At 31.9% G+C, this 26075-nt stretch overlaps 2 protein-coding genes and 1 pseudogene across 2 annotated transcripts; 1 reads left to right on the forward strand and 2 right to left on the reverse strand.

The window, feature by feature from the left end:
• The first annotated feature begins 7708 nt into the window (after positions 1–7708).
• On the forward strand, positions 7709–12864 carry LOC114413214 (UDP-glucuronate:xylan alpha-glucuronosyltransferase 1-like). The gene is made up of 5 exons (XM_028377478.1): positions 7709–7809; positions 7967–8072; positions 9903–10112; positions 10514–11142; positions 11640–12864. Exons 2-5 carry the CDS (start codon positions 8020–8022, stop codon positions 12668–12670), a joined length of 1923 nt encoding a protein of 640 aa, XP_028233279.1. The 5' UTR covers positions 7709–7809; positions 7967–8019; the 3' UTR covers positions 12671–12864.
• Positions 12865–16803: 3939 nt separating this feature from the next.
• On the reverse strand, positions 16804–19413 carry LOC114413215 (probable pectinesterase/pectinesterase inhibitor 51). The gene is made up of 2 exons (XM_028377479.1): positions 18309–19413; positions 16804–17731 (listed from the first exon to the last, which is right to left on the reverse strand). The coding sequence occupies exons 1-2, from the start codon at positions 19273–19275 to the stop codon at positions 17034–17036; spliced, it is 1665 nt and encodes a 554-aa protein (XP_028233280.1). The 5' UTR covers positions 19276–19413; the 3' UTR covers positions 16804–17033.
• A 2533-nt stretch (positions 19414–21946) lies between these two features.
• LOC114411387 lies at positions 21947–24611 on the reverse strand (annotated as a pseudogene).
• Positions 24612–26075: the final 1464 nt, after the last annotated feature.

The raw sequence follows: 26075 nt of genomic DNA on the forward strand, positions 1-26075 counted from the left end.
CCAGTGGCAATGGAAAAAACATGTGGCAACAAAACCATGGGAAACTTGGTGACGTATACGACAAACAAACACGTCCCTTTCTGTCTTAATTTTTAATCCAATTATCCTTCTTTGCTTACAACTATATGCATGTCTTTCCCTTTCATCGTTTCATTTCTACACACGTATTGAAGTGCTAAATCTGTAAATAATGCATATCGCATCACATTACGGACGTTCATAATCCACCTAACCTTTTCTTTGTTGGTCAATTGGCACACGTCAATTATTGAGTTAATTAAATATACTTTCTTTAGAATTTGATATATAGTATTGTTTTTAATATAGTAATGACAAGTGTTATGTTTATGCTATTTGTATAATGAATTTATTTTTTTTTATTTCTTATTTTGTGTTAAAATAATAGAAATTTAGTTTTTTTTATTATCCAACAAATGCTAAAGTTAATGATTTAGAGTAATTCTTGTTGTATTTTGTGTATAATTGTAGTAAAGACATGAAAGAGGATTGGTGAATTGAAGTGTCGCGCTCAGCGCAACCTTCTCGCTCAATGAGTCAAAACCACTCAGTCTAAACAAGTCACTTAGCGCAAGAAGTCACGTTGAAAGACATATGTCATGAGCAAGTGTGCTAAGCATGCATCCTGCTCTTAGCGCATGACCATTTGATTTAGTTGTACATGTGCACTCAACACAAGTGTTGCACTGAGTGCACAAGATAGTCCTGATTGATCAATCAGTTGGTGAAACATATAAAAAGAAAGAAAACATTTGTTTCCTTACACACAAAGAAAAGTCAAGAAGCAGAGGAACAAAGAAGCAAAGGAAAGCAAAGAAGCCCGTGAAAGGAAAATTCATTTCTAGAACTCTGACCAATCTATTTCAATCCATTTCTCTTTCATCCCACTTTTATATTTGTAAGTCTCTCATAACAATGAGAGGCTAAAACCACCCGTTGTTAGGAGCTCTAAAAACCAAACATTCTTTAATGTAATGATTCTAAACCATCTTTTAATATAATGTAGTTATTATTATTCATCCCGATGCTTATTCACATATTTATGGTTTGATCATCCATCTTTATGCACTGTTTTAGGATATAAATATTGGAAAATGTTTATATGCTAAGAATTTGGAAAGAATATCTAAAGTGAGTCATATATAGGGATAGAGTGATCTTCTTTAGCCTGTCCATGCATCTTTACTCTTAATACAAATAATTTAGTAATAAATCATCAAGGAATTGAGAGTGATTTAGGTTCTTTCGCTCGAGAGATCTTGATTATAATAGACTAATAGATACGGGTAATAATTATATTAATGTTAAAAGAGAAAAATTTGTGAAGAATACATCAAGAATATTTCTGGCAAGCGGAGCTCCCACCACATTCATTAACTCATTACAACACCATCTCACAACTTTGAGAGTTTGTTTTCTTAACCTTGATGTTCCTTGCTTTGTAGTTGATTCCTTTTTGTTTATACTTGTAGTTAATCAATGAATAAGATTCAATTTGAGTCACTAATTACTTAATTACTAAATAACTTTGAATATGATCCCTATGAAATTCGATACTTAACCATACCATTATATTACATATGTAGCTTGATATATTTGACAAAGAGTCAACAAGTAATACCTTTTTCAATCATTAAATAACATCTATTGTCTTTTGTTTTTGTTATTATAATGACTACTAAGGATAAGGAACAATTCAATTACAAGATTTAATTATTCTATTTCTAGTTTTGATAACGAGTGTCTAAAAATTCTGAAATAAAATTGTTTAATATATTTTTTAAAATGCATATATATATATATATATATATTAAATAATTCAAATTAAATGATTTATTTAAAAAGTATGAATTCGTTTTTGTATTTTTACCAATATTTCAACGACTTTCATTAATATTATTTTTATTTCAAAAGAAAAAAAGATATAAGAACAATTTAGTAATTTGAATTTTGTATAAGTTAGCATATAACTTCTATGAGAGATAAGTCAAGTAAAATTTTTATAAATAATAAAATTTTCTCTCCGAATATCTTTAAAACTTAACTTGTTAGATATGCCCTTTAAACTTTAAACAAACTATCAAACTCTAAAGTACTTAGTTATAGGAAGTTTGTAGTATTATATTTTGTTACGAATCAATAATCATAAGAGAAATTCTAAGAATATATTTTATATATACTATTTTGAATATAATTTTTATTAGTTAAAATTGATTAAAAATCATAAAATTTGATTAGTCTTGTGTAATATTTAATAATTTTTCAATAAATTTTAACGAATAAAAAGTATGTGAATAAAAAAGTATAACAATAAAGGCTTAAGATGTTTAATCAGCAAAAGAAAAATATAATAAATTTATATTTCATCTCTTACGCGTGGCTCCAACAACTCATTTCAGAAATCACGTACGTATACATATGTTTGTGTTTCTTTTTCCCCTAACCACACTGGAAAAGTAATAAAAAATAAATAAAAAAAAACTAGTAGTCGTTTAAATAATGTAGAGATAAGAACGAATTGTGAGGTAAGTAGATTTGATGGTGTTTGGATAAAGATCAATGATCTACCATATCTAAGAACCATGCGACTTACTTTCGATAGTGAAAATCAAATTACCCTATATACCACCATGAAGAAGATTAATTCTCTATTTCGGATGTTTTAGAAAAGATTATTTATTTAATAATACACGTAACATAAATAAAATTGTAATGCACTCCATTTATTTCAAATTATGATTAGTCCTTTTCATTTTTTTTTTACTTCATTGAAGGTATTTATCTTTCAAAAAATCAAGAAAACATTATTCCTTTTTTTCAGTCAGACCCTTATAAAACGGTTAACAAACCATAAGATTCACAATTATAACTAACTCTTTTGACAAGAACATATTTTTTTTTTTCAGTGACAAGAACATATTATTTAATAAAAAAATTATTTTATTAATTACAACAATGGTCGTAACAAATAATCTTCATAAATATTTATTCAAATATTTTAGATGTTTCAAATCTATTTTAACTTTAACTTTAGTAACAACTATTTGAGTTAGAAATATATTAATGGTTGACTTTTAATTCCTATTATGATAAACTAGTTATTGAAGCTGATGAAGTATTTGAGAGACCGTAGCCGTTAAATTAATTTTGGGATTGATTTAATTAGAATGAGAGCGAAAAAATTCTTAAATATTTTTTGTATTGACATCACTTAATTGAGGTATGAGTTATTAGATAAAAAAAAATTAAAACAAGAATTGATTGTATTGTTTAGTTTGTTTCAATTATTTGGCTAAAAGAACTTACCATAATCCATGAATAAAATTTTATGGAGACTGACGGTCATGTGGAGTATACAACGTTCTTGCCACTAATATTTTCAAGTGTATTTTCCCTGTTATACCATACAAAGCCATTTTAAAAAGTAATTTTCTCTATTATAAAACATCAACCTATAATGCTTTTATAGTAAAAATATATTATAAATAACAATATATATATTTTTAGTTTTACTTATATATTATTTACAAATGATAATTAAAATAAAATTTTATGTTTTGTACTCTTATTTTTTTAATGAAAGAAACTTATATTAAATCAATGAGAATAATAGGGTGAATACAAGAAGGACATTGATCAAAGAAATGGTGGCAAGCAAAGGGATTTAGATGTTATTGCTAAGAAATGAGCAACTAAATTGGTTTAACGACTTACAAATTGAACACAACAGTTTTCAAAAGAAGGTAACTTCAGAGCACATTTAGGAAGAATGTCTCCAGCTTCATTGTTCATTGTTCTGGAATTTCTTGGCCTTGATAGACTCCAAAAAGATGCTATTGAAATTAGCATTCTCGATCCAATATAAGAATCCTGCTTCCAAAGGCGCTGGAATGCCATTAAACCAAGCTTTGTAGCTGTGACGACAAAAGAGGCCATTGCTATCCCTGATACATGCTGCTACATCGAACTTCTGATCTTCCTGGAAAATGGCAGCATCCGTGTTGCATTTAACCACTTCATACTTTTTAGGAAATGTTTTAATTATTTATATTTTAATAGTCTAATAAACACTTATTTATTAAACCACCAATGGACATGTCAATGCAAGTGGCAACCGAAATGGCTCGAAATCTTTATATGTTAAAAGGACAATGACTAATTTGGATTTAGGTTGCATAAAACCTGATTGTTACCAAGAAGTCCAAGATAACTACATGTTGGACAAAACATATATAACAAAATTGTTATATATTTTCTCTGATTTGTTGAAGGAATATAAGAACAAGAGGAATTAGAGTAACATTCTTTTTCTAAAGCTCTTTCTATCATTGACTAAAATTTATTTGAAACTTGAAAACTATGAGCCTTAATTCTCTTTTTTACAAGTTTTTTCTTTCACATATGTATATCTTCAATTAGTTGTGCCCTAAAAAATAAAAATGATATGTTACTTCCCTATAAACAACGATTACTCTAAGAAAGAAAGGGATGGACAAGATGACAAGAAATATCACGATAAAAGTTTATATATATCATACAATTTGAATATAATTTTCTATAGTCAGTAATTTTAACTAATTAGAAGCTCTTATCTTTCATTATTTTTTAAGAGAAATTAAATCACTATTAGAATTATTTTTTGAAGAAAAATTCACTAGATTTATAATTTACTAGAAAAGACTTTCATAATGTAACGTCAATGTTCCTCAATTAATATAACATAAAATTGCAAATTTTTTAATGTTTTAAATCTTTGATGCAAGGAAATTCAAGTGAGAAAATAGAAATGCACATTAAATGCAAGGAGTACATTTCATATTAAAAATAATAATAAAATTTTAACACTGCTGTAGTTATTTATTTATAATACTACTATTATAACATTCTTAAAATACTATTGTAAGTAAACTATAATATGGTTGAAATATATAAATACATGAATATATGTTTTTATTTATATGGCCATGTAACTAACATGAAATTAAACTCACGGGAAAGGTTAAAATATAAGAGGTAAAAAATATAGTAGTAAAGATAAGGTTAAAAGTGGTTGTTGAAATTGAGGTTTTTCATTTACTTCTCTAATGGCCAAAGTTGGGACGTAAAAGTTTCGATTTTTCGCTTTCGCTCCAACATACTGTTTGCGGCATAATTGTGTTGAACATAATGATGAGAAGAACGCCAAACCAGATGAATCAGTGTGTTTGAGAAACAAACTTAACCCACGTTTGGTGGCCAAACGCCAAAACAAGCATGTTCCTCTTCTCCTTGAAATCATTAAGTAAAATTTTACTCCAATATTGTAAATTAAAATAATAATTTGAAGATCAAACTCACACTCTTTTCACTTTTTTAATTAAACGTTTTAAAGATTTTTTTTACTTCTCTATTTAAATTCGTATTTTACATACTACTCTCATAATTAACCAAAATATTATATCTCAATCATTCCAAACTACTGTTGTTTTATCTTTATTTGTATTCTTAACCATCCATCTCTTTAAATATACTCTCTTTTATATCTTTTCTTTTTCTATGGAGAAAAACTATTCTATTTTTAAATTGAACTTTACTATTTTAAAAAAATAGATAAAATATCTTATATCACAATTTAGATTGTTTATTATAAATCTAAAATATAATTTATATATTTACAACTATTTTTTTATTATATTTTTAATTATATAAGTTATATATTAAAAAATGTTTATTTACTATAAATTTTAAATATATAAAAATAATATTTATCTTAGACTAAAAATCGTAGTTGTCTATGCGTTTATAATTGTGTGGATGTTAAGGGTCGTTAACTCATTTGTTTCTTTTTGTTCGAAATAATTCTGTATCTTTTATTAATCCCAATTCAAACATGGCTTGACTAATAATTGTAATTTGAATTAATACAAGTATTACCCCCTAACCCTAGGTGTTGTCCATTTTTCTTCTCCACAACTATCCTTTTTCTTCAGAAACAAACAATTCTCTTTGGCACATTCAAACCAAGGTGTTGTCCGTTTGATCACATAGTCTTGCACCTCTCTATATATAATATTCCCTTCCTTTTTTTATTCTTGTGTATCATGCATTCTCACTGATGGGTGTGACTGTATGAACATTTCCATATCAGTACCCACTCTTATAAGATTGCCACCAGTTCTGCCTCTGGTTTTAGAAGATTCATTTTATTATGGTTTGGACCTTTTTTGTGGCTGAGGCCTTGCTACTAACAATTTTTTTACAACATTGCATTTGCCCTTTGGCACTTCATACATGAAAATTTCTTCCTGATACTTTATCTCTTCATGCTACATATATGCCTTAACTTGAGAGCAAAGACACAAAGTAGAGCAAAAATAAAAGTTTGAATTGGAAGGGAGCACGGGTGGTCAACTGATGCAATGTTCTATGATCTTTTGCTGATTGACAAGCGTATATATATTATACCATTCCTTTAATTAACCTTCTTACTGTATTTTTTACATTTAATATTATTGATTGATAGTGACTAAACAGGAGGTTTGGTGAAATAGTGTGAAAGGACACTTGAATGGATATCATCAATTTAAGGGATGGTTAATTTTGTCAGTATAAGATAATAATGAAAACACAACAAAATAGTAAATTAAATTTGTTTAATGCTGTCAGCCACTCAATTTCTTCAAATGCTTGTGTACTTTAACATAAAGAGAAAATTGTAATGAAAAGAAACTTTACCTACAGCGGATAAGAAATTTATCGTGTGGTTGTTATCAAGGTAAGGGGATTAGGATTGAAACCCGAGTCCTGAGCAATAAAAATTCAAGATTAATTAGGTGCCAAATATATGTATGATAAGATCGAAAAGTAGTATATAATTCCTTGTTTAAGGGAATACTTCAGAATGTAAACTATTTGACATGAAACATGCATGCATGGATTGGGACCTTAACTCTTAATCCAATAAACACTTGTTTTCATTAACGGTTAACCTAATTTATTCCAACCACTACACAGCTAGTCTTCTTTCTAAAAAAACTTTAAATAAATGATTGAGAAAAAAAGGGGGCAAAGTGTGTGCATATTTGGCACCTAAAATGCTAAAAGTACTACTATTTATTTGTTCAGGGTGAAAAATTCTTAGAAGTTTTAATTGCCATTTATTCTTGAAATGGATTAAAGCTTAAAAGATCTTAAAAGCCATTGCTAGTACCATAAATACTTTCTTTGCCTAACTAATTTGACCTCCCTAACTACTAAAAGTGCAAAGTTGAAGTGTACTGCATTTTTTTTTATAAGAAGACATTGAAGTGTACAGCATAATATTGTACATACATCTTGTCCTCTTTGTATTAATTACTATAGTGGCTTGTCAAGTACAAATCAATAATTGAATTTGAATAATTGTTTTACATAATCAGGAACTTGAGTGCAAGTAGGACGGTTTTCACTCCAACACCAAAGTGGAAAAGGGCTAAAAATAGAAGAAAAACTAGGAATTAGAAAGATATGTTGAAAGATGGGGCAGAGTTGGTGACTACCCAAAAGTAAAATGAAACCGAAAGAAGAAAAATAAAATTCTCAAGGAAGTTACTCTGTCAGGCTGTCTACATTGACTCAAACTCCCCAACTATTCCATAATGTGTCCCTTCCATCTCTTTATCTTTGTTCTCGACAAGCCTCTCAAATATGTGTGTTTTTTCGAGATATCTCAACCTCTTCTCCATCTCTCTCCCACTCTCATTTTTTATAATAATAACTTTAGTTTGTCTACCGATCAAAATCTCTGAGGATTGTGGTTTTGAGGTTGATGAGGTCGTGAAAATTTACACGTTGCATCTTTACATAGACCATAGATGGTTTCCTATTTCTAATTTATTTTGTCCGTATATAATTCCACATATATAGATTTAGTCGTTTAAACTATGTTTTTATTTTAATATACATTATCTTTGGGCTTTGATCAGTTCAGATGTTGCATGCCCCTGTAGCTGAAAAGTGAAAAGTTGTTATAAGAGACGAAAAATGGATACTTCCCCACGTGCCGGTGAAGGTAGACACCGTTTTCCAGCATCCATGTGAGTTCTTTCTTCTTTCACTTTCTGCTTTAAATTCTCAATTTTATCATTGGTGCTACTAACAGGGTGTTCTATTCTCTCCATTGATTCGAAAAGTTCCTTTGAATATCACTGTCTAGGACTAATTTTCATAAGTTCTAATATCTATTCCTATAAAAAAACCATAAACGTGATTATAATATGCTAACGAGAGAGAAGTTAAATTCGCTACATAATGTTTAGGTAACATGTAAGCAACTTATACCGGTAGCTAAAATTTATTTTATATAATTTTTCACATATTTTATAATACCACATTATTTTTATCACTTTAAGCAACTTAATTAACCCTTTATTTTAATTTAATAACTCTGAAATATTTCTTGAATAAACCATACAATTTATGTCTCACTTTTATTCCTTCAATTTGTGTGAACGAAATACAATTAAAAATTAGTGAGACTGTCATCTAAAGTGAAAAGCAGAGAATTACTATAAATGTAGATACTTTCCACTTTTCCAGCAATATGCTGTTGTTATTGGAGTTGCTAATAGATGATCAACTCCTCGTCTATGATTTAACACACTTTTTTAAATTATTTTTTTGTTACTAGAGAAATTTTTTGAGAATTATGAAACTTTGTGAATGTCACTCTCTATTTAATGAATTTTATTTATAATTTTTAATAAATTTTAATCACCAATAAAAACGCGCATTAAAAGGAATATACTATTAATTAACACTTTTCACGCCAATAAAGGCTTGACAATTTTACACTTCATTTTTTGTACTTATGTTTGAGGTTAAAAATAATAAAGATAGATATAGTCTAACTGAATAAATGTACAAGTTAGATCAATAAAATTGAAGCAAAATATGTATTTTGTTACTCAACTAGACCGGTTGTACAATCGACTTTTTTACAAAAACAAGTAATTAAAAAAACTGTATACTAAAGCATATAGATTAGTTTTAAAATCATTTACGTATCATGGGTTATTTTTGCCATCTAGAATAATAGAAAACACCAAAGTTCTGTACATGAAGGGTCAAGGGAGTGAATGATATTTTGGTTTTGCTTCTTTACATTGGTTACTTTTATAATTGATGTAAAAAAGTAATTTTTTCTACGCTATGAAAATAACCAATGTAAAAAAGTAAACAAAAATAACAAAATGTTTCACTTGGGATGATATCTCCTATTAAGTGATTACAAATCTCCATTGAAGATGATAGTTCTTGTTCTTCTAAGTGATTAAAACAACTTATCACATGTAAATAATTTTAAAACTACTCTACTTTAATATATAGATTTTTTTATTACTTATTTTGTCAAAAAAGCAAATAGATTCCGCCTTACTTGACATCAATTTTTTACCCAACATAGAGCAGTTGGACCACAGGCTCAAAATTATCATAATTAATTATTTATTTTGGTTTTTAAAATTTACTTAAGCATTGTTTTCAAACCAGTTTCTTTTGTCTATTTTAAACATAAATTAAATTAAATTTTTTTGAGATAAAATAATCAAATAAGTTATTTTAAATTAACAATTTTATACTCTAATTACATAAAAACTAAAAAAAAAAATAGCTAACGGACCAGCCCTTTGTATTAGGCCAGGCTGGATTCATATTTTACTTGATCTGCTATCGATTGGGCTGCATTCGGCCTTGCTCATTTTATTGACAATTACATGACATTTTTATTTCTAACAATTCAAAAAAAACCAATTCCTTCAAAGTTCCTTCCATTACTAATATGTGCAATTATTTCTAATATACTTTCTTCCTTTATTTCTTTTGGTTATATCTATTATTTTTTGATCTTGAATAACTACGTGGTACAGTGTAGATTTATACAGACGGAGATTACCAAAAAGGAATGCAAAAGATGTTGAAAAGCCTATCCAGTTATCCATCCAAGATAGAAGCTCAAGATGCAACTTTTCTTTCTTAAAACCTTTTGTCTTATTGATGACCATTTGCGGCACTTATGTAACGCTTCTGTATTCTCCAAAGGTTTACAACAACAACCATTTATCAAGCTCTGGCTCCGGGTAAGCATATGCTACATTTTAATTATGTTCATACTACAACTATATATCTTCTTTTTTCTTCCCAAATTCACAATTCACGAATGAAACCTTGTTGTTGTTAACTATATTTTAGGAATTAAGGATGGTAATAACTTCTTATGTATTGCATTTTTGTGAAATAGCAACAAAATGATTCGCAACAATGGACACTGATGACACAGTGATTATTTTACATTCTTCTTCCATGAATTTGTGTCAAATTACTATTCTCTATCAGTAATTTTGCCATTTCTTTTCTGCAATGGTCATGCTCACCTAGTAAATTTGATTTCCAAAGGTGAAACTAAAATGTTCCGTGAGTATATAGTAAAGAATGTGTTAAGAATAGAATCAACTCATTGTGTCAAATTTATATCATGCAGGCCAAATTTTGTGAACAGGTGGATATGGGATGGTTTAGATCCTCGGTATGTATCGAATGTAGATATTAACTGGGGTGATATATTGCAAATTACTGCGAAACTGACAGGGAAAAAAGAATTTCAAGGGGTTGGACTTGTAAACTTCAACAATACTGAACTAGACCATTGGGAACAGCTTATTCCTAATGCCACACATGTTGTTCTGGAGCTAGAGTATGCTGCAAAAAATGTGACATGGGAATCCCTATACCCAGAATGGATTGATGAGGAAGAAGAAACCGAAGTCCCGGTTTGTCATTCTCTTCCAAGTCTTAGATCTCCTGGAATAAGGCTCAATCTCATAGCTGTGAAGCTTCCTCATGTCAATGGGGGGAATTGGTCTAGAGATGTTGCTCGGTTACACTTGCAGTTAGCAGTAGCTAGGCTTGCAACCTCTTTCAAAGGCAATTATCCCGTGTACGTGCTTTTTGTTACCAACTTCTTTCCAATACCTAATTTGTTTACCTGCAAAGAACTTGTGGGACATGAAGGGGATGTGTGGTTATACAAACCAAACTTGAAAGTTTTGGGAGAAAAACTCCACCTTCCAGTTGGATCTTGTGAACTTGCACTTCCTTTGAGGGGCAAAGGTTAGTTCTACTCTCTTTTTTCTAACACACGTATAGACATAGTATGATAAGTTGATAACATTACTGTACTTTCACAAGCATATAATGTGTGTGGGAACATTACATAGGCATAACGTGACAGCATCATAGTACTTTCAAGAGCATAAAATGTGGGAACTTATATAAAGTTAATGCTTTTACCAGCAATTGATTACTTGTTTTGAAGTAACACATGCTTCTGGACCAATTTTCCATTGCACAATGATAATGATTTTTAACATAATAATTGCTCAAGAAGCACAGATTAAATCTACAAAATGATGAGATTCTCTTTAGAAGCAAAGCTGTTGAAACTTGAAATTCAATATTTGCACAACCAAGAAAAATGACTTTTTCTACTTTATATAACTTTTTATGTTCTGATCCATGAGTAGTAGAACATTATCATATTGTCCACTCTTCATTATATTTGTTTCATCATATACATGACATGTGAAAATTGAATTAACGGCAAGCAGAGCTGAGTTATGTGGGAAATGTTCGTAGAGAAGCATATGCAACAATTCTCCATTCAGCTCACGTTTATGTTTGTGGAGCTATTGCCGCTGCACAAAGCATCCGCATGTCCGGTTCAACTCGAGACCTAGTAATACTTGTTGATGAGACAATAAGTGAGTACCACAGAAGTGGTTTAGAAGCAGCAGGGTGGAAAATCAGGACAATACAAAGAATCAGAAATCCAAAGGCTGAAAAAGATGCTTACAATGAATGGAACTACAGCAAGTTCCGTTTGTGGCAGCTTACAGAATATGACAAGATAATATTCATTGATGCAGATTTGCTCATCCTAAGAAATATAGATTTCCTATTTGGAATGCCAGAAATCACTGCAACTGGAAATAATGGCACTCTTTTCAACTCAGGTGTCATGGTGGTTGAGCCATCAAATTGCACATTCAAGCTCCTCATGGATCATATTAATGAGTTTGAGTCCTACAATGGAGGGGACCAGGGATACTTAAATGAAATATTCACATGGTGGCACAGGATACCAAGACACATGAACTTTCTGAAGCATTTTTGGGTTGGTGATGAGGAAGAGAAGAAACAAATGAAGACTTTGTTATTTGGTGCAGACCCTCCAATTCTCTATGTGCTTCACTATCTAGGAATGAAGCCATGGTTGTGCTTCCGGGACTATGATTGTAACTGGAACAGTGATATCTTTCACGAGTTTGCAAGTGATGTTGCTCATGGAAGGTGGTGGAAGGTGCATGATGCAATGCCTGAGCTCTTGCAACAGTTTTGCATGTTGAAGTCAAAGCAGAAGGCACAGTTGGAATGGGATCGTAGGCAAGCTGAAATAGCTAACTACACAAATGGGCATTGGCAAATTAAAGTTAAAGATAAGAGGTTGAAGAAATGCATTGATAACTTGTGCTCATGGGAAAACATGTTGAAGCATTGGGGAGAGACCAATTGGACTGATGATGAGTCTTATACTCCAACTCCACCAGCCATTTCCACATCATCCCTTTCTGATTTGTGACATGTGAATTTAGCTTTCTACTTTCCTTGCAAATGCTAATAATTTTCAAGGTGTAGGAAACTGGCACAAAGGAAAAAAGTTATTCCTTTTCAGTTTCTGCCTGAATATGGTCTATATTCTACACTCTTATTTTGTGCTGGGTCTATTCTGCATTCTGATCATATATTATAGCACATCTCATCAATTCAATTTCAGAGCAATTCACCTAGTCCAACAACTTTAGAAGATCTGATTTTATCCTTTACTATTGTTAAATCACAAGAGGTTTACAAAGATTATTTTTGTTCATCAAGCCCGTTTGCGAACATAGGCCTGGACTTTGGGTTGGTTCTAGAGAGAATTCCGCCACTACATGTAAAGTTCTTTTATATTGTAACCAACCACTGGTAAAGATAATCCAATTGATTTAAAGCAATCAATATAAGTCAGTTGAAGACAATTATTTATTTTTTATAAAAAGAAACGCAAAGTATCCATAAAAAAAACGTAAAGTATAAAGTATTCCTTCCAAAATATACATTTAATTTCTAAAAAATGTTCAAATTAATTATCAGTTCTACAACATATACCCAAATTTAGAGGAAATTGAATTTAGTTTAAGGTATAAGAGTAAAGGTTTTATATAAGTATCGGTAATCTCGTTTACAAGTGATAATATAAAAGTACACATGACTTTTTTTATGTATACATGTTACTGCAGGCTAACTTTTAATGTTAATAATTTATATAATTATATGTCTCTTTATATTTATCACAACAAGAGAATTTTTCACATTCTCACTTTATATATATATATATATATATATATATATATATATATATAAATTCACTTAAAAATTAGAATTAGAAGGTGTTAACAATTAATACCTTTTCAACTAGACAAAAAAATAATCATCTTTTATCTTATATCAACATCAATCAAAGGTTTATTATGTAATTTCAATTTATTTTATTTTTTAAAACACAAATAATCCTATTTCCTCTTTCCCACCTCTCTTTCTCTTTCCTGCACTTCGTTACTTTAATAGTATCTCCGTCGACCTCCACCTCCTTATATGTCTCACCCCGGATATATTTAGCATTGATTGCCTTCAAAAAAGAAAAAAATAGCCTAGATGTCAATAAGAAAGGGAGCCCCTTCTTTACCCCGCAAGAGATTAAGATTACTTTAGTCCCCAATTTGGAAAAAAAAAAACGAGATTGGTGGAATCAATGTTTTTTGTCAAAGGGTCACATTGCTGCAGAGTATTTTTTGTTTAGGCTCGTCATTTTTTCATTTGGTGTTTGGGATATGCCATTGATACTTGCAACATGAGATGCCATGCTTGGTAGAATAAAAGTAATGATGCGGAGAAAAGAGTTCACGACATGGGAGAGCGAAGAACGGTCAATAAAATTAACTTAAGTTGCATAATTAAAAGAAAATAAATTTACATGAGTATCCTTTAATTTATACTAATTTAAATATAAGAAGAATGGTTATTTTGTTCAAATAAAAAATAATACAAGATGCTAATTTACACTTTTTATTTTCTAAGTGGGTCTATATATATATATATATATATATAATTGATTGATCTAGAGTCTTCTTGAACAATTAATGTAGATTCATCTTTTAAAATAAAATAAAATAAATCCTGAAATCTTACCAAAATATAAAAAAAAAATCCACCAAAATAAAAATCTTACCAAAAAAGCCTTACAAAAATAAAAGAAAGTCCAGCCAAAATAAAATAAAAAAAAACCTTACCGAAAATAAATTCATTTTTTTAAATCTTACAAAAAGAATATTCTCCAAAATAAATTATCTTTTCTAAAATCTTCTACCGGTATTCTTCTCTTCAAATTTAACTATTTAATTCCATTTAAAAATTATAATTTCACTTTTTCCAAAAAAATAAAAATAGTTTTTCCTTTATTTTAATTAAAAGAAGATAGAATAAACTTTTTTAAAAAAGTTATTATAAATTTTACGCAATCAACTTAAAGATAATCATACATGTTAGAGGTATCATAAGATTGAATTTATTCCCCTTCATATGCGTAAATCAACCTTTAAACTTATTCTCCTTGGATCAATTTTTTCTAATAAAAGAAATTTTCAAATTTTTTCTCAAATTAATAATTTATCTATTTTAAATTAAATAAATTTTGATGGAAACCTCATTTTTAAATTTTTATTATTTTCTTAAATATTTATTACCATATAGTTGGATTCTCTGACAATCCTGGTTTAAATTCAAATTCAAACTAAATTAATAAGTTGGGTTTTACCAACAAAATCCAATACAGTTGGTAATAGTCAAGTTCTTTAAGCATGTCGACAAAATTTTATTATTTGGACATGTGTATTAGAATTTAGAAAACTTTATTTAGAGAAGTAAAATTTATTTAATATTTTTTACGTATCAGTCTCATGGTTTCCTACTTCGGATACCTCACTAAAAATTTATTTCATGTTTAAATTCGCATGAAAGGCATTAGGCTAAATGTCACGAAACACATGGTTGGGAACAGAGCAATAACTAGTTGAACCAACACACACACACATGTTATTCAACTATATACTATTGTCTATTAACAGAACCACTCTTTGACAATCGAGCTCAATAGGAAAGTTCCATAGGGGGTGGTTAATTACTACTACCCCATGCGTGATTATCAACCACAATATTCCGATTACACATGGAACCAACAAACCTTGTCATTATTATATTGACCTTTCCAAGAATAAGAGCATTTGTTTAGGAAGTGGATACACCCTAAATCTCTTCTTGATCCTAAAGCAGGTACTGCAGGTAGTGGAGAGACCACAGATTCACTATGGGTGGTGCCAATTTCAAAGAGCCCAAAAACAAGTTGTTAATGGTTGGATTATAATAGTGCCTAACCAAACTCTAAAAATAGCATTCGCACAGCAATTGCAAATTTAGTTGAAGCTAGCTAACACTATGACCAACCCTTTATTTTTTATTTTTCTTACTTAAACTAAAGCAATGAGACAAATTAGTGTTTATATATAATTGGTCCCGTGTCAAAAACTTCCAAATGAAATGGTATATTTGTTCGAAAAAGTTCATTAAAAAATAGCATTAGCGATTAGGAGGTTAGTGCGGCCTATCGCTGTCTTTGGAATTGCATTTAAATCTAATTAACTCTTGCATTCGATGAATGGTGAACTATGAAGCAATCAATTTTGATTTGGAAGTATTTTAAGTGCATGTTTGAATAGGCGGTGTGGTCACCGCACGCACCATGGTGCTTATTTTTCCATGGTCATAACAAAACAACACTTTGTTGCTTCTCCATTTTCAATTATTCACCATGATTTTTGGGGCTAGAATCAATTTTGTTTGGTAACCAAACATGCAGTAGTAAGACCTTTCCGCAACATGTGATTACCGCTAACACTATTAGATTATTAGTACCTCATGTGAACAAGAATAGTACTAGGGACAATTGTCGACAGTGGTTGGTCACTCTACGTCAACGGCCCATACATATGCGTCCTTGTTTAGAACTTTGATAATGTGAATATTTTTCTGGTAATTACAATGCCCAACCAACGGTGTTTCTTTATCAAATTTCCCAGTGCCCCTAGCAATCGCTGAGCTCAGATTCCTTTGTCGTTCACGTGCAAGCGGTTTCAACATCCTCATCAAGGAATGGGAACATGGATGATTTATTAATAGGAATGGGACACATTAGCAACTAAATGGCCATTTGTACAAGGCATTAGCATTAGCTTCTTTGAAATTTGAACTAAGGTGACCATTTCCAACTTCTTTATGAGCGCAATATATAGATAGAAGAAAACGTGTCAGCTTATTGTGCCATTAGTATAATGGAAAAGAGAATGAGTGGTGTTGTCCATGTAACAGTTATAGAAATTGAAAAATCACCGGCTCTTATAGAGCATCGTGGTTCCCATAATGCCCATGTCTTGTTTTCTTTAGACTGAAAGCGATAGAAGCCGAAGGGCACTTCTACTTTTATCATTTGATCAGGTCATGCTATGTAAACACTCATTTACTAAATTTACTAATTAAAAAATAAAATCTAACAAGGCGTTTGTTTGTTTCAAATTATCCATTTTCGTTTCCGAAAAAACATTCTAAGAAATGAAAAACATGAGAACGGAAAAATAAGATATTATAATCTTGAAATAAACGTTGTAAATTATCCAAACAAGTGTCACCCCAATAAAGTGAAGTGTGATCAACCCTTGGTATTTACCAGCACGACTCAAATTGATTTGAAATTTCTTCCTAATCTGGATTGATATATTGGTATTGCATTAGTTATTGGTAATTTACAAGGGGGTACCCTAAATAAAACTCCCCATCTACTGATGCCTCATAATTTACGACGATGGGCTACCAATAGATGGAATCCAATCATTTCCTTGAATGAAATTCTGCACTGAATACGTTAACACGTGTTCAGCAGGGATCTTGCTACTCCAGGGCACCCTCTGAGACAAATAAGAGCCAGGACCCTTGCTCTCAAACTCCCCATAGTAAAGTGTCTTGAGAGCAAAGTCACCACTCCATGGCATCCAACCCTGGGGTGTCACAAGGACCTCCAAGAACGAATTAATGAAAACTGTTCTAGAATACTCCTTCCAAGGCCTACCCAAATAGTTCTTATGCACCTGAGGCTTGCTGTGGTACAATGTCATATATTCCTCAGTGCCATTAATCAAGCAGTTCTGGAAAACAAAGCCTGTGGGTTGTGCAGGGTCTGTTCTGCCATGTGCTGTGATAGCATTGTTCTCACCCTTCTCTGGCTTCACTTGCCTGGGACGAACTAGGATTTGGCAGTCTTGGAAAATTGCTGCAGCGTTTCCAAAGATGAAGTCCACGTTGCCCTCAATTCTGCATGACTTGTAGAATTGGCGCAGTGAGTGAGCATAGAGAGTGTCTTGATTGCCTAAGAATTCGCAATTCTCAATCACAGAAAGATCACTGTCTAATCTGAATGCCACTGCTTGGTGAGCGTCAGGACCTGCTGTGTTTTCGATCGTCAGATCCTTTGCCATGAATCCATCGCCAAGAACCGCTGCAATCACAGTTAATTAAATATGTCAAATAATCCATGCATGCATGTCATCATAAGTCATACATGTTGAAAATCAAGGTTTACTGAACATGTAAAGAATGGATCGAAATCAGATAAACCAAAATAAGTATGCACTGGAGGGAACTTCAGTTTTATAATTCAATGATTGATATTCCGCATTCCCCTATAGAAATATTCTCTCTCATGCCGCAAAAAGGCTTCCAAAAACATATTTGTAATATATGGTCTGTGTTGAAACAAGTAAACAACACATTTATGCAATCTTAGAGTTGGTCAACTAGAACAAGACTGGATTTTGTATCTTACAGAAATTCTCCTAAAAGCATTCTTGATTCTTGTTATATGGTCCCCGCTCCTTAAATTTGTAATAATCTAAAAAAGAAAACGCATTTTTGCATATGTTTCCTGAAATCAGAGGGCCCCATTGCTCAACCTCAAGTACAGTACAGTCTGGGACTTTTTAATCAGGAAAAAAAATATTGTTCTTTTAATTTAATAAATAAAAGAGAAAGCATTCTGATTATTTTATTCTTATTATAAAAAATAAAAAACATACCGACGGTGGCAGAGTTGTAAGTTGTCATCCCTTGTTGCCCGACGTTGGCGTCGCCGGTGATGACCGTCTTGCCGATGCCGTCCCCCAAGAACACCACATTCCTCTTCGCTAACGGAACCCTAACGGTCTCCTGATAAACCCCTTCTTTAATGTGTATCACAAACCTCTTCGTTCGGTTGCCGTTATCCGGCGCGGCGTTAACGGCCTCTTGCACCGTCTTATAACAGCCATCCCCTCCATTCTTACACACCGTAACGTCGGGCGTCAAATTCAACGGAACCCCTCCCGCGGGCCCGGGCCCACCCGACCCCACAGTCCCCCAGAATCCGACGCGCTCCGTCGCGGGGGGCTTCCACGAAGCGATGTCGTTTCCGAAGGCATCGAAGGAAAAGGCCATGCTGAGGGCGTTGCTGGAGAGAATTTCGAGGTTATCGATGAACGACATCGTTTTGCCGACCATTTGGGTGTCGTTGGCGTATTTTAGGCTGTTCCAGCAGTCGTACTGGTAGGCGAGTGCGGCGCCCAGCCACGCACGCGCGTCCTTGGTCCTGCCGCGTGGGAGCGCGTCGGAGGCAAGGGAAATGCGGTGATGGGAATTGGCTAATATCTCGATGCAGGTGGCGGCGGCGACGGTGCGGTTGCGGCTGTCGGCGGAGGCGTCGAGGAGGGACTTAGCCATGGTCTGCGCGGTGGCGAGGTTATCGGAGGAGAGGGCGATGGCGGACTGGAGGAGCTGGAGAGGGGTCGGGTTCGGAGGGAGGTTCTGGGATTGGGAGAGAGAGGCTTCGCATTGCTGCGGGAAGAGCGTCGCGGCGCAGGCTTGTTCGATTGCCGGGGAGGCGGCGGTCACGGCGGGGTTAGCCGGTGGCTTGGACGGTGAGTGGGGGGGTTTGTGGTGCGCGGCGGAGGAGAGGGTTAGGATGAGGGAAAGAGAAAGAGAAAGGTAGAAGAGAGAAGCAACCATCATGGAATGTGGTGAGAAAGAATGTGTTTAGTGAGAATGGTGGAATTTATTTATAAGTGTTTTTGGGTAATCCATAATTCATAAAAATATATATTTTTAAATTTTTGGTATTGTTATGGCAGTAGTATCTGGTGGCTGTGGTTTTTGTCTCGTGACCGTGGATTGAGAAATGGTGTCACGGACGGGGTGGGTCTCTTTTGTTGGTTTGGGTTGTGGGGAATGAAGGAGTGGGCACTATTGTTATTATTATTATTATTATCATCGCTGTTAGGGTGTGTTTGTTTGGTGTTATTCTTAATAATGAATAGTGGGTTATTATTACAGAAACGTTATTATTAATAGTAAATTATGGTAAATTGTCACGGCAGCAGAATGGTTCAGGGAGACATCACGAGATGGTGTTGGAAATGAGTGAATGCGACGTGGATTATGATTTGAGTGAAGGTGAGAAGAGTAGAAAAGAGGGAAGACTAAAGTGAAGGAAGGTTAAGTGCGTCATGGACGTGGATGGTTGTTGTCAGGTGCAGGGACCCTCTATTTTTCCTTGCTACCACTGTTAGCACTTTTGTTTCGGCTCGGGTTTTTACTTTCCAGACCATATTTTATTTATAAATACAATTAGACAAATTTTGCTTTTACTTTTTGTTTTCAAGAGAGATTTTGTTTTTACTTTACTTCAAACGAATAAGAAATAATGTCATGCCGAATAAGAAATAACAATGAACGGTTAACATAGTATTACTATTAACTATTAAGCACATTCTCTTGAGAAAAAAAAATACTATCAAGTACATTGATTTGTATGTATTTGAGTTAATAGAATTACCGTACATTAATTTTTCTTCCAGGTACTGTAAATATAAACAATTTATTTAATAAAAATTCGAAACTTGAGAGTCTAGTCTCTTCTAATCAAGAAGAAAAGTTGAGTGCAAAATAATATTTAATGTTATATTTATTATCGTACCAAAAAAATGTTACATTTATTAAAAAAAAAATACAACATTGTATATGTAAAGTTGATTAAACAGACTGAAATGTTACCTAAAGAAAAGATGTCAAAAAGAAAGTATGAAATATTATATTTGTTAAAAATAGCATATAATCAACTTAAATAATATGATAAATGATATTCATTATTAGACTTTTATTGCATGCATGACTTTTCATTTTTATAAATTTTATTCAAAAACATTATTATGGCATCTAACTTTCGAAAATATTTATGATTTTTTTACTATTATTTAGAAGAAAAATGTCATATAAAGTATATGTCAAATAATAAAATTTAAATATATATCTTTTATTACATAAAGTAAAATACACCGAGCACAAAAATTTTCTCCAAAACTTCCAGGAATAAACATGTAATTTCAAATGCATAAAAAAAGTTTCAAAAAATTAAATTTAAAATATAATGAAAACTGTCAAATTTTAAAATTTAATATACTATTGAATGATTTAAACGAAAATAGGATGATTGAATCATTTATGTGATTAAAATTATATAATGTGATTGAATAATAGCACTGTCGTATACATAAAAACGGTATTTTATGAATCATTTATGTGACAAAATATATAGCACTGTCGTGTATATCATTTCCCTATGCTTGATTGAATAATTAACAGAAACATTCATATTAAATTAAAAGATTCCTATATATTGTCAAAAAAATATCATTTACTACTTAAAGTACATTATACTATTATAATCGGTGTCACTCTTAGGCTACGATTGTGGAGAGTAATAGGGACTTTCTCTAAAGAAGATTGGGTGTTGGAATTTCGGCATTCAAAAGTGTATAATTATATTGATTGACAACATGGAGAAAGTGTTGGAGTGAAATGGGCGCTTGAAGTTGCTGGTGTATATATAAACTCCAGCAATTAATAACAATTCGATTCAATTCAAAATACAGTCCCGTCAATATGAAAAATAACATGTGGTAGAGTAATGTTAAGCTAACTTAAGTACACAATACAATCCCAGATCATGCATAATTAGTATCGTGCTTAAGTTTTTGCAACTTGAGAATAAAAGGAGATAGATCAGTGTTGGACTTTTCAATCTGTCTTTTCTTGAATGGGACACATTAGCAGCTAAATGAGCCTTTGGCAATGCTCAAAGTAGAGGCGAACGCATGCTTTATATATAGAGAAGAAAGCGTGTCTGCTTATTATATGCCATTTGTACAGTACAACGGATAAAGGGATAGAGGTGTGTTGACCGTGTAAATTGTAACAGTTAATGACAAACGTGAAAATATACATTTCATAACCCTATATATATATATGTATATATTCTGGGAACATGTTAAATACGTAGTAAGTAATTTGAAGTTTGAACAAACTAATGCTCTAATAGTGAGTTTCAAAATCCCGTTTGTAATGATGCATGCAAACGAGAATTCATATTTTATAAAAACATAAAATCAAGGTAAGATTTTGAATTATATATTCACGTTCGCAGTTGGTTTCCACGATTTTAACTGATAAGCAACAACATTAAATCATCCCAATAAAATGAGAGGGGCTCAATCCTCAGTAGTTACCAGCACGACTCAAATTGGTCTGAAATTTCTTCCTAATCTGGATAGGTATATTATATTGTTATTGAATTGGTAAATGGTAATTTACAAAAGGGTACCTAAAATAAAACTTTTCCCCCGGCCTATTTAGTGATGGCTCCAAACTTGCTGTGATCAGTTGGGCTACCAACAGGTGATGGAACCCAATCATTTCCTTGAATGAAATTCTGCACTGAATACGTTAACACATGTTCGGCAGGGATCTTCCTACTCCAGGGCACCCTCTGAGACAAATAAGAGCCAGGACCCTTGTTCTCAAACTCCCCATAGTAAAGTGTCTTGAGAGCAAAGTCACCACTCCATGGCATCCAACCCTGGGGTGTCACAAGGACCTCCAAGAACGAATTAATGGAAACTGTTCTAGAATACTCCTTCCAAGGCCTACCCAAATAGTTCTTATGTACCTGAGGCTTGCTGTGGTACAATGCCATATATTCCTCAGTGCCATTAATCGAGCAATTCTGGAAAACAAAGCCTGTGGGTTGTGCAGGGTCTTGCCTTGCATTTGCCGTGATAGCGTTGTTCTCACCCTTCTCTGGTTTCACTTGCCTGGGACGAACTAGGATTTGGCAGTCTTGGAAAATTGCTGCAGCGTTTCCAAAGATGAAGTCCACGTTGCCCTCAATGCTGCATGACTTGTAGAATTGGCGCAGTGAGTGAGGATAAAGAGTGTCTTGGTTGCCTAAGAATTCACAATTCTCAATCACAGAAAGGTCGATCACTGTCTGATCTGTGGTGAGCCTCGGGACCTCCCGTGTTTTCGATCGTCAGATCCTTTGCCATGAATCCATCGCCAAGAACCGCTGCATCCCATCGTAATTAAATAAAGACCATACTAACATGCATGCAGTAATCATACTAAAACAAAATAATCAGGATGGACAAGTTTCGTAAACCTTTTCGAATTTATAATTATATATATTGTACATAAAGAGAATAGAGTGTTTTGATATAGATGCGTTTATGTTCATTATATTCTTATAACTACAATCATAATATAAATAAGTTTACAAATCATCCACTAATTTTTATTATCTTTGTTTTTATTTATAAAAAAAACAATTAGACACGGAGTTGTTTCTGTTTTTTCCATTAAGAATAAAGAGCATACCGACAGCGGCAGAGTTGTAAGTTGTCATCCCTTGTTGCCCGACGTTGGCGTTGCCGGTGATGACGGTCTTGCCGATGCCGTCGCCCAAAAAAACCACATTCCTCTTTTCTAACGGTCTCTTCGTAAACCCGTTCTTTTATGTATATCACAAACCTCTTACCATCGCCGTTAATGTTATCTGGCGCGGCGTTAACGGCCTCCTGCACCGTCTTGGAACACCCGTCTTAGTCAATATAATCTTGCGTGTCTGTATACCAGAATGGAGGGACGGGTCACGAGCACCATACTGCTGCCTTGGGTGCAGGTTACGTGTTTCATTCTTTTCGGATTTTTACTTTATTGTCATTTAAGTCTTTCATGTATTTAATTTTGTTCAATTTAATATTTCGTTTCTTAAAATGTTTATTTCAATTTTATTTTCTTTCTAGGGAGTGAAAATGATCCTTTTTGTAATCTATTCTTCTGTCTGACATTTCCACCTTAAAATTAATGTTTTATTTATTTATTTTATCCTTGCAATTGTTACCATTGGAGTTTACTTGGTTAAAAGAGGGTCTTCTTCTCCATTTTGAGAAATTAGGGTTCAGGTTCTCCTACTCCCCCAAATTGAACAATTTACCATTATTGACTTCCTTTGAGTTTTGCCTATCACGTACGGATTCAAGTGCGTCTACATGCATGCAGGTGTAGGGCGAATTATTCCAGGGTCACGAATTTGCAAGGTTCTTCCATGAGCGGCGCAAGCATGTGAGTGCCTTTGTGCAACTGCGGAGACAAAACAATTTTGTGAACCTCAATCTTAAATTTTGTTTATGTTACAAAGGGGATAAAGGTAGTGCGTGTCTTTTTTTATTGGTTTTTTTTAAAGAGATTTTGGATGAAAAAGACATGGTCATTATCAGACAAATGAGAAGGATTATCAACTTGTAGAATTCATTAAGCTGCTCTAGCAAATGGCTTAAGTTCTCCATTATGTTTTGCTCTGTAATGTTAGGATAAGTGTAATTGTTATGTTTATATTGTTCAATCTACCTAAGGTTCAGAGTTCTGCATATTAGATGTAGAAAAAGAAAAGTAGAAAATGTGGGAATGTTGTAAGGTAGAACGAGAAGTTGTTAGGTCTTGTATTAATATATTTTGATTATTAATGAATGAAAAGGTCATTTTATTTTATGTGTTGGTATATTTTTTGTTTTTGAGTTTTATGGATCAAACTAAGGAGTAAAATGCAGTTGATGTAAAAATAAGATTTGGTGTTTTTTTTTTATAAGATATGTATTTTTTGTTTCATCATGGTAAGAACATGACAATAAAAATTAAATTGATGTCGTTTAAAATCATAAAAGATTAAATAAATATTTTAAAGCATGAAAGATCAAATTGAATATAATAAAAAATATAAATGATTAAAAAGTATATTTTAGCCTTTGTTTGATAACTAAATACAAATAGACAAATTTTGTTTTTAATTTATTTGAAATGAATAAGAAAATTAATAATAAAAGGATGACATAATATTAAGTATCAATATAGAGTAAGATGTAACATCCGAGTACCACGAGACACCCAAACAATCACATAAGATGTTGATGAAGATCTTTACCTAGCCAACCAATTGACATGGTGGTAGTTGTCATCTGCGTCGATGTGCTTGAAAGAAATATTCTAAGACCAATATTTCATGTTGTTTATTCTCTTAATAATTAAGAGGAAAGAAATGATGCATATGGAAGTCCTAACGATCCAACAAATTAAAAACAACCAAGTAATCAAAGTCACACATGAACAGTAGTGGACCTACATTAGTTCGAGAGTGTGCACTTGTACTCTCTCATTTTTTAAAATTCACTAAATTTGTAAATAAAATTTTATATTTTTATATTTTATTTTATTTATATTTATATAATTGAATCCATTGATTTTATTTTTTTATAATTTACACCCACTAACTTAGGGTCTTGGATCCGTCACAGCACATGAAGTTTCTATAGCCAACCTCCCTATGCCAAATGTTATGGGCTAATTTATTTAAATTTATTTGTTGAAATAAATGTCTATTTTAATAAAATAAATAAATTTTTATTTTCTGCTTAAAAAAATTGTTATACTTATTTTAAAGAAACAAATCTTATATATTTCTTTTAAAAAAATACTTATTTTTAAGTTTTTATTTTATTTTAAACAAACCCACACTATATTTATTAAATGTATTAAATAGTATATTTATTATTATACCAAAAAAAGGTTATATCTATTAAAAATAATATATAAATATGTGTATACAAGTAAAGTTGACTAAACAATATTAAATACTATTAAATGTTACAGTTTCAAGTAATTAATGCACACCCTTTAAAAAATAATTTATTTATTTAATGACATTAAATTTATTAATAATTTATAATATTTTTTTAAAAATTATCCTTAAATTTTTTGAAACTAGTCATTTTTTCTACTTAATTGTTTGCCACCTAAGATATGGTGTTTTCATGATAAGATATGCATTTTTTGTCTCATCAGGTTGAGGACATGACCCTAAGGACTAAATTGATGTCATTTAAAAATATAAAAGATTAAAATAGATATTTTAAAGCATGAAAAGTCAAATTGAACATGATAAAAAATATAAATGATCAAAAGTATATTTTATTCTTTTTTATAATTAAATACAAATAGACAAATTTTGTTTTGTTTTTATTTTAAATAAATAAGAAAAATAATAATTAAAAGGATGACATAATATTAAGCATCAACATAAAACAAGCAAGATGTGACATCGAGTACAACAGGACATCCAAACAATCACATAAGACGTTGATTAAGATCCTTGCCTAGCCAACCAATCAACATGGTAGTTACCCTCCATGTAGGTGTGCTTGAAAGAAATGTTCAAAGACCAAGATTTCATGTTTCATTCTCTTAATAATCAAGAGGAACAAAATGATGCATATGGAGGTCCTAATAATCCAAAAAATTAAAAACAACCAAGGAATTGGAGTCATACATGATGTTTCTATGGTCAACCTCCCAAGTTATAAGATAGGAATAGTTTGTTTAAATTTATTTGTTGAAATAAATATTTATTTTAATAAAATAAATAT

Source organism: Glycine soja, chromosome 5 (genome assembly GCF_004193775.1).
Source record: "Glycine soja cultivar W05 chromosome 5, ASM419377v2, whole genome shotgun sequence".
NCBI classification, from domain to species: Eukaryota; Viridiplantae; Streptophyta; class Magnoliopsida; order Fabales; family Fabaceae; genus Glycine; species Glycine soja.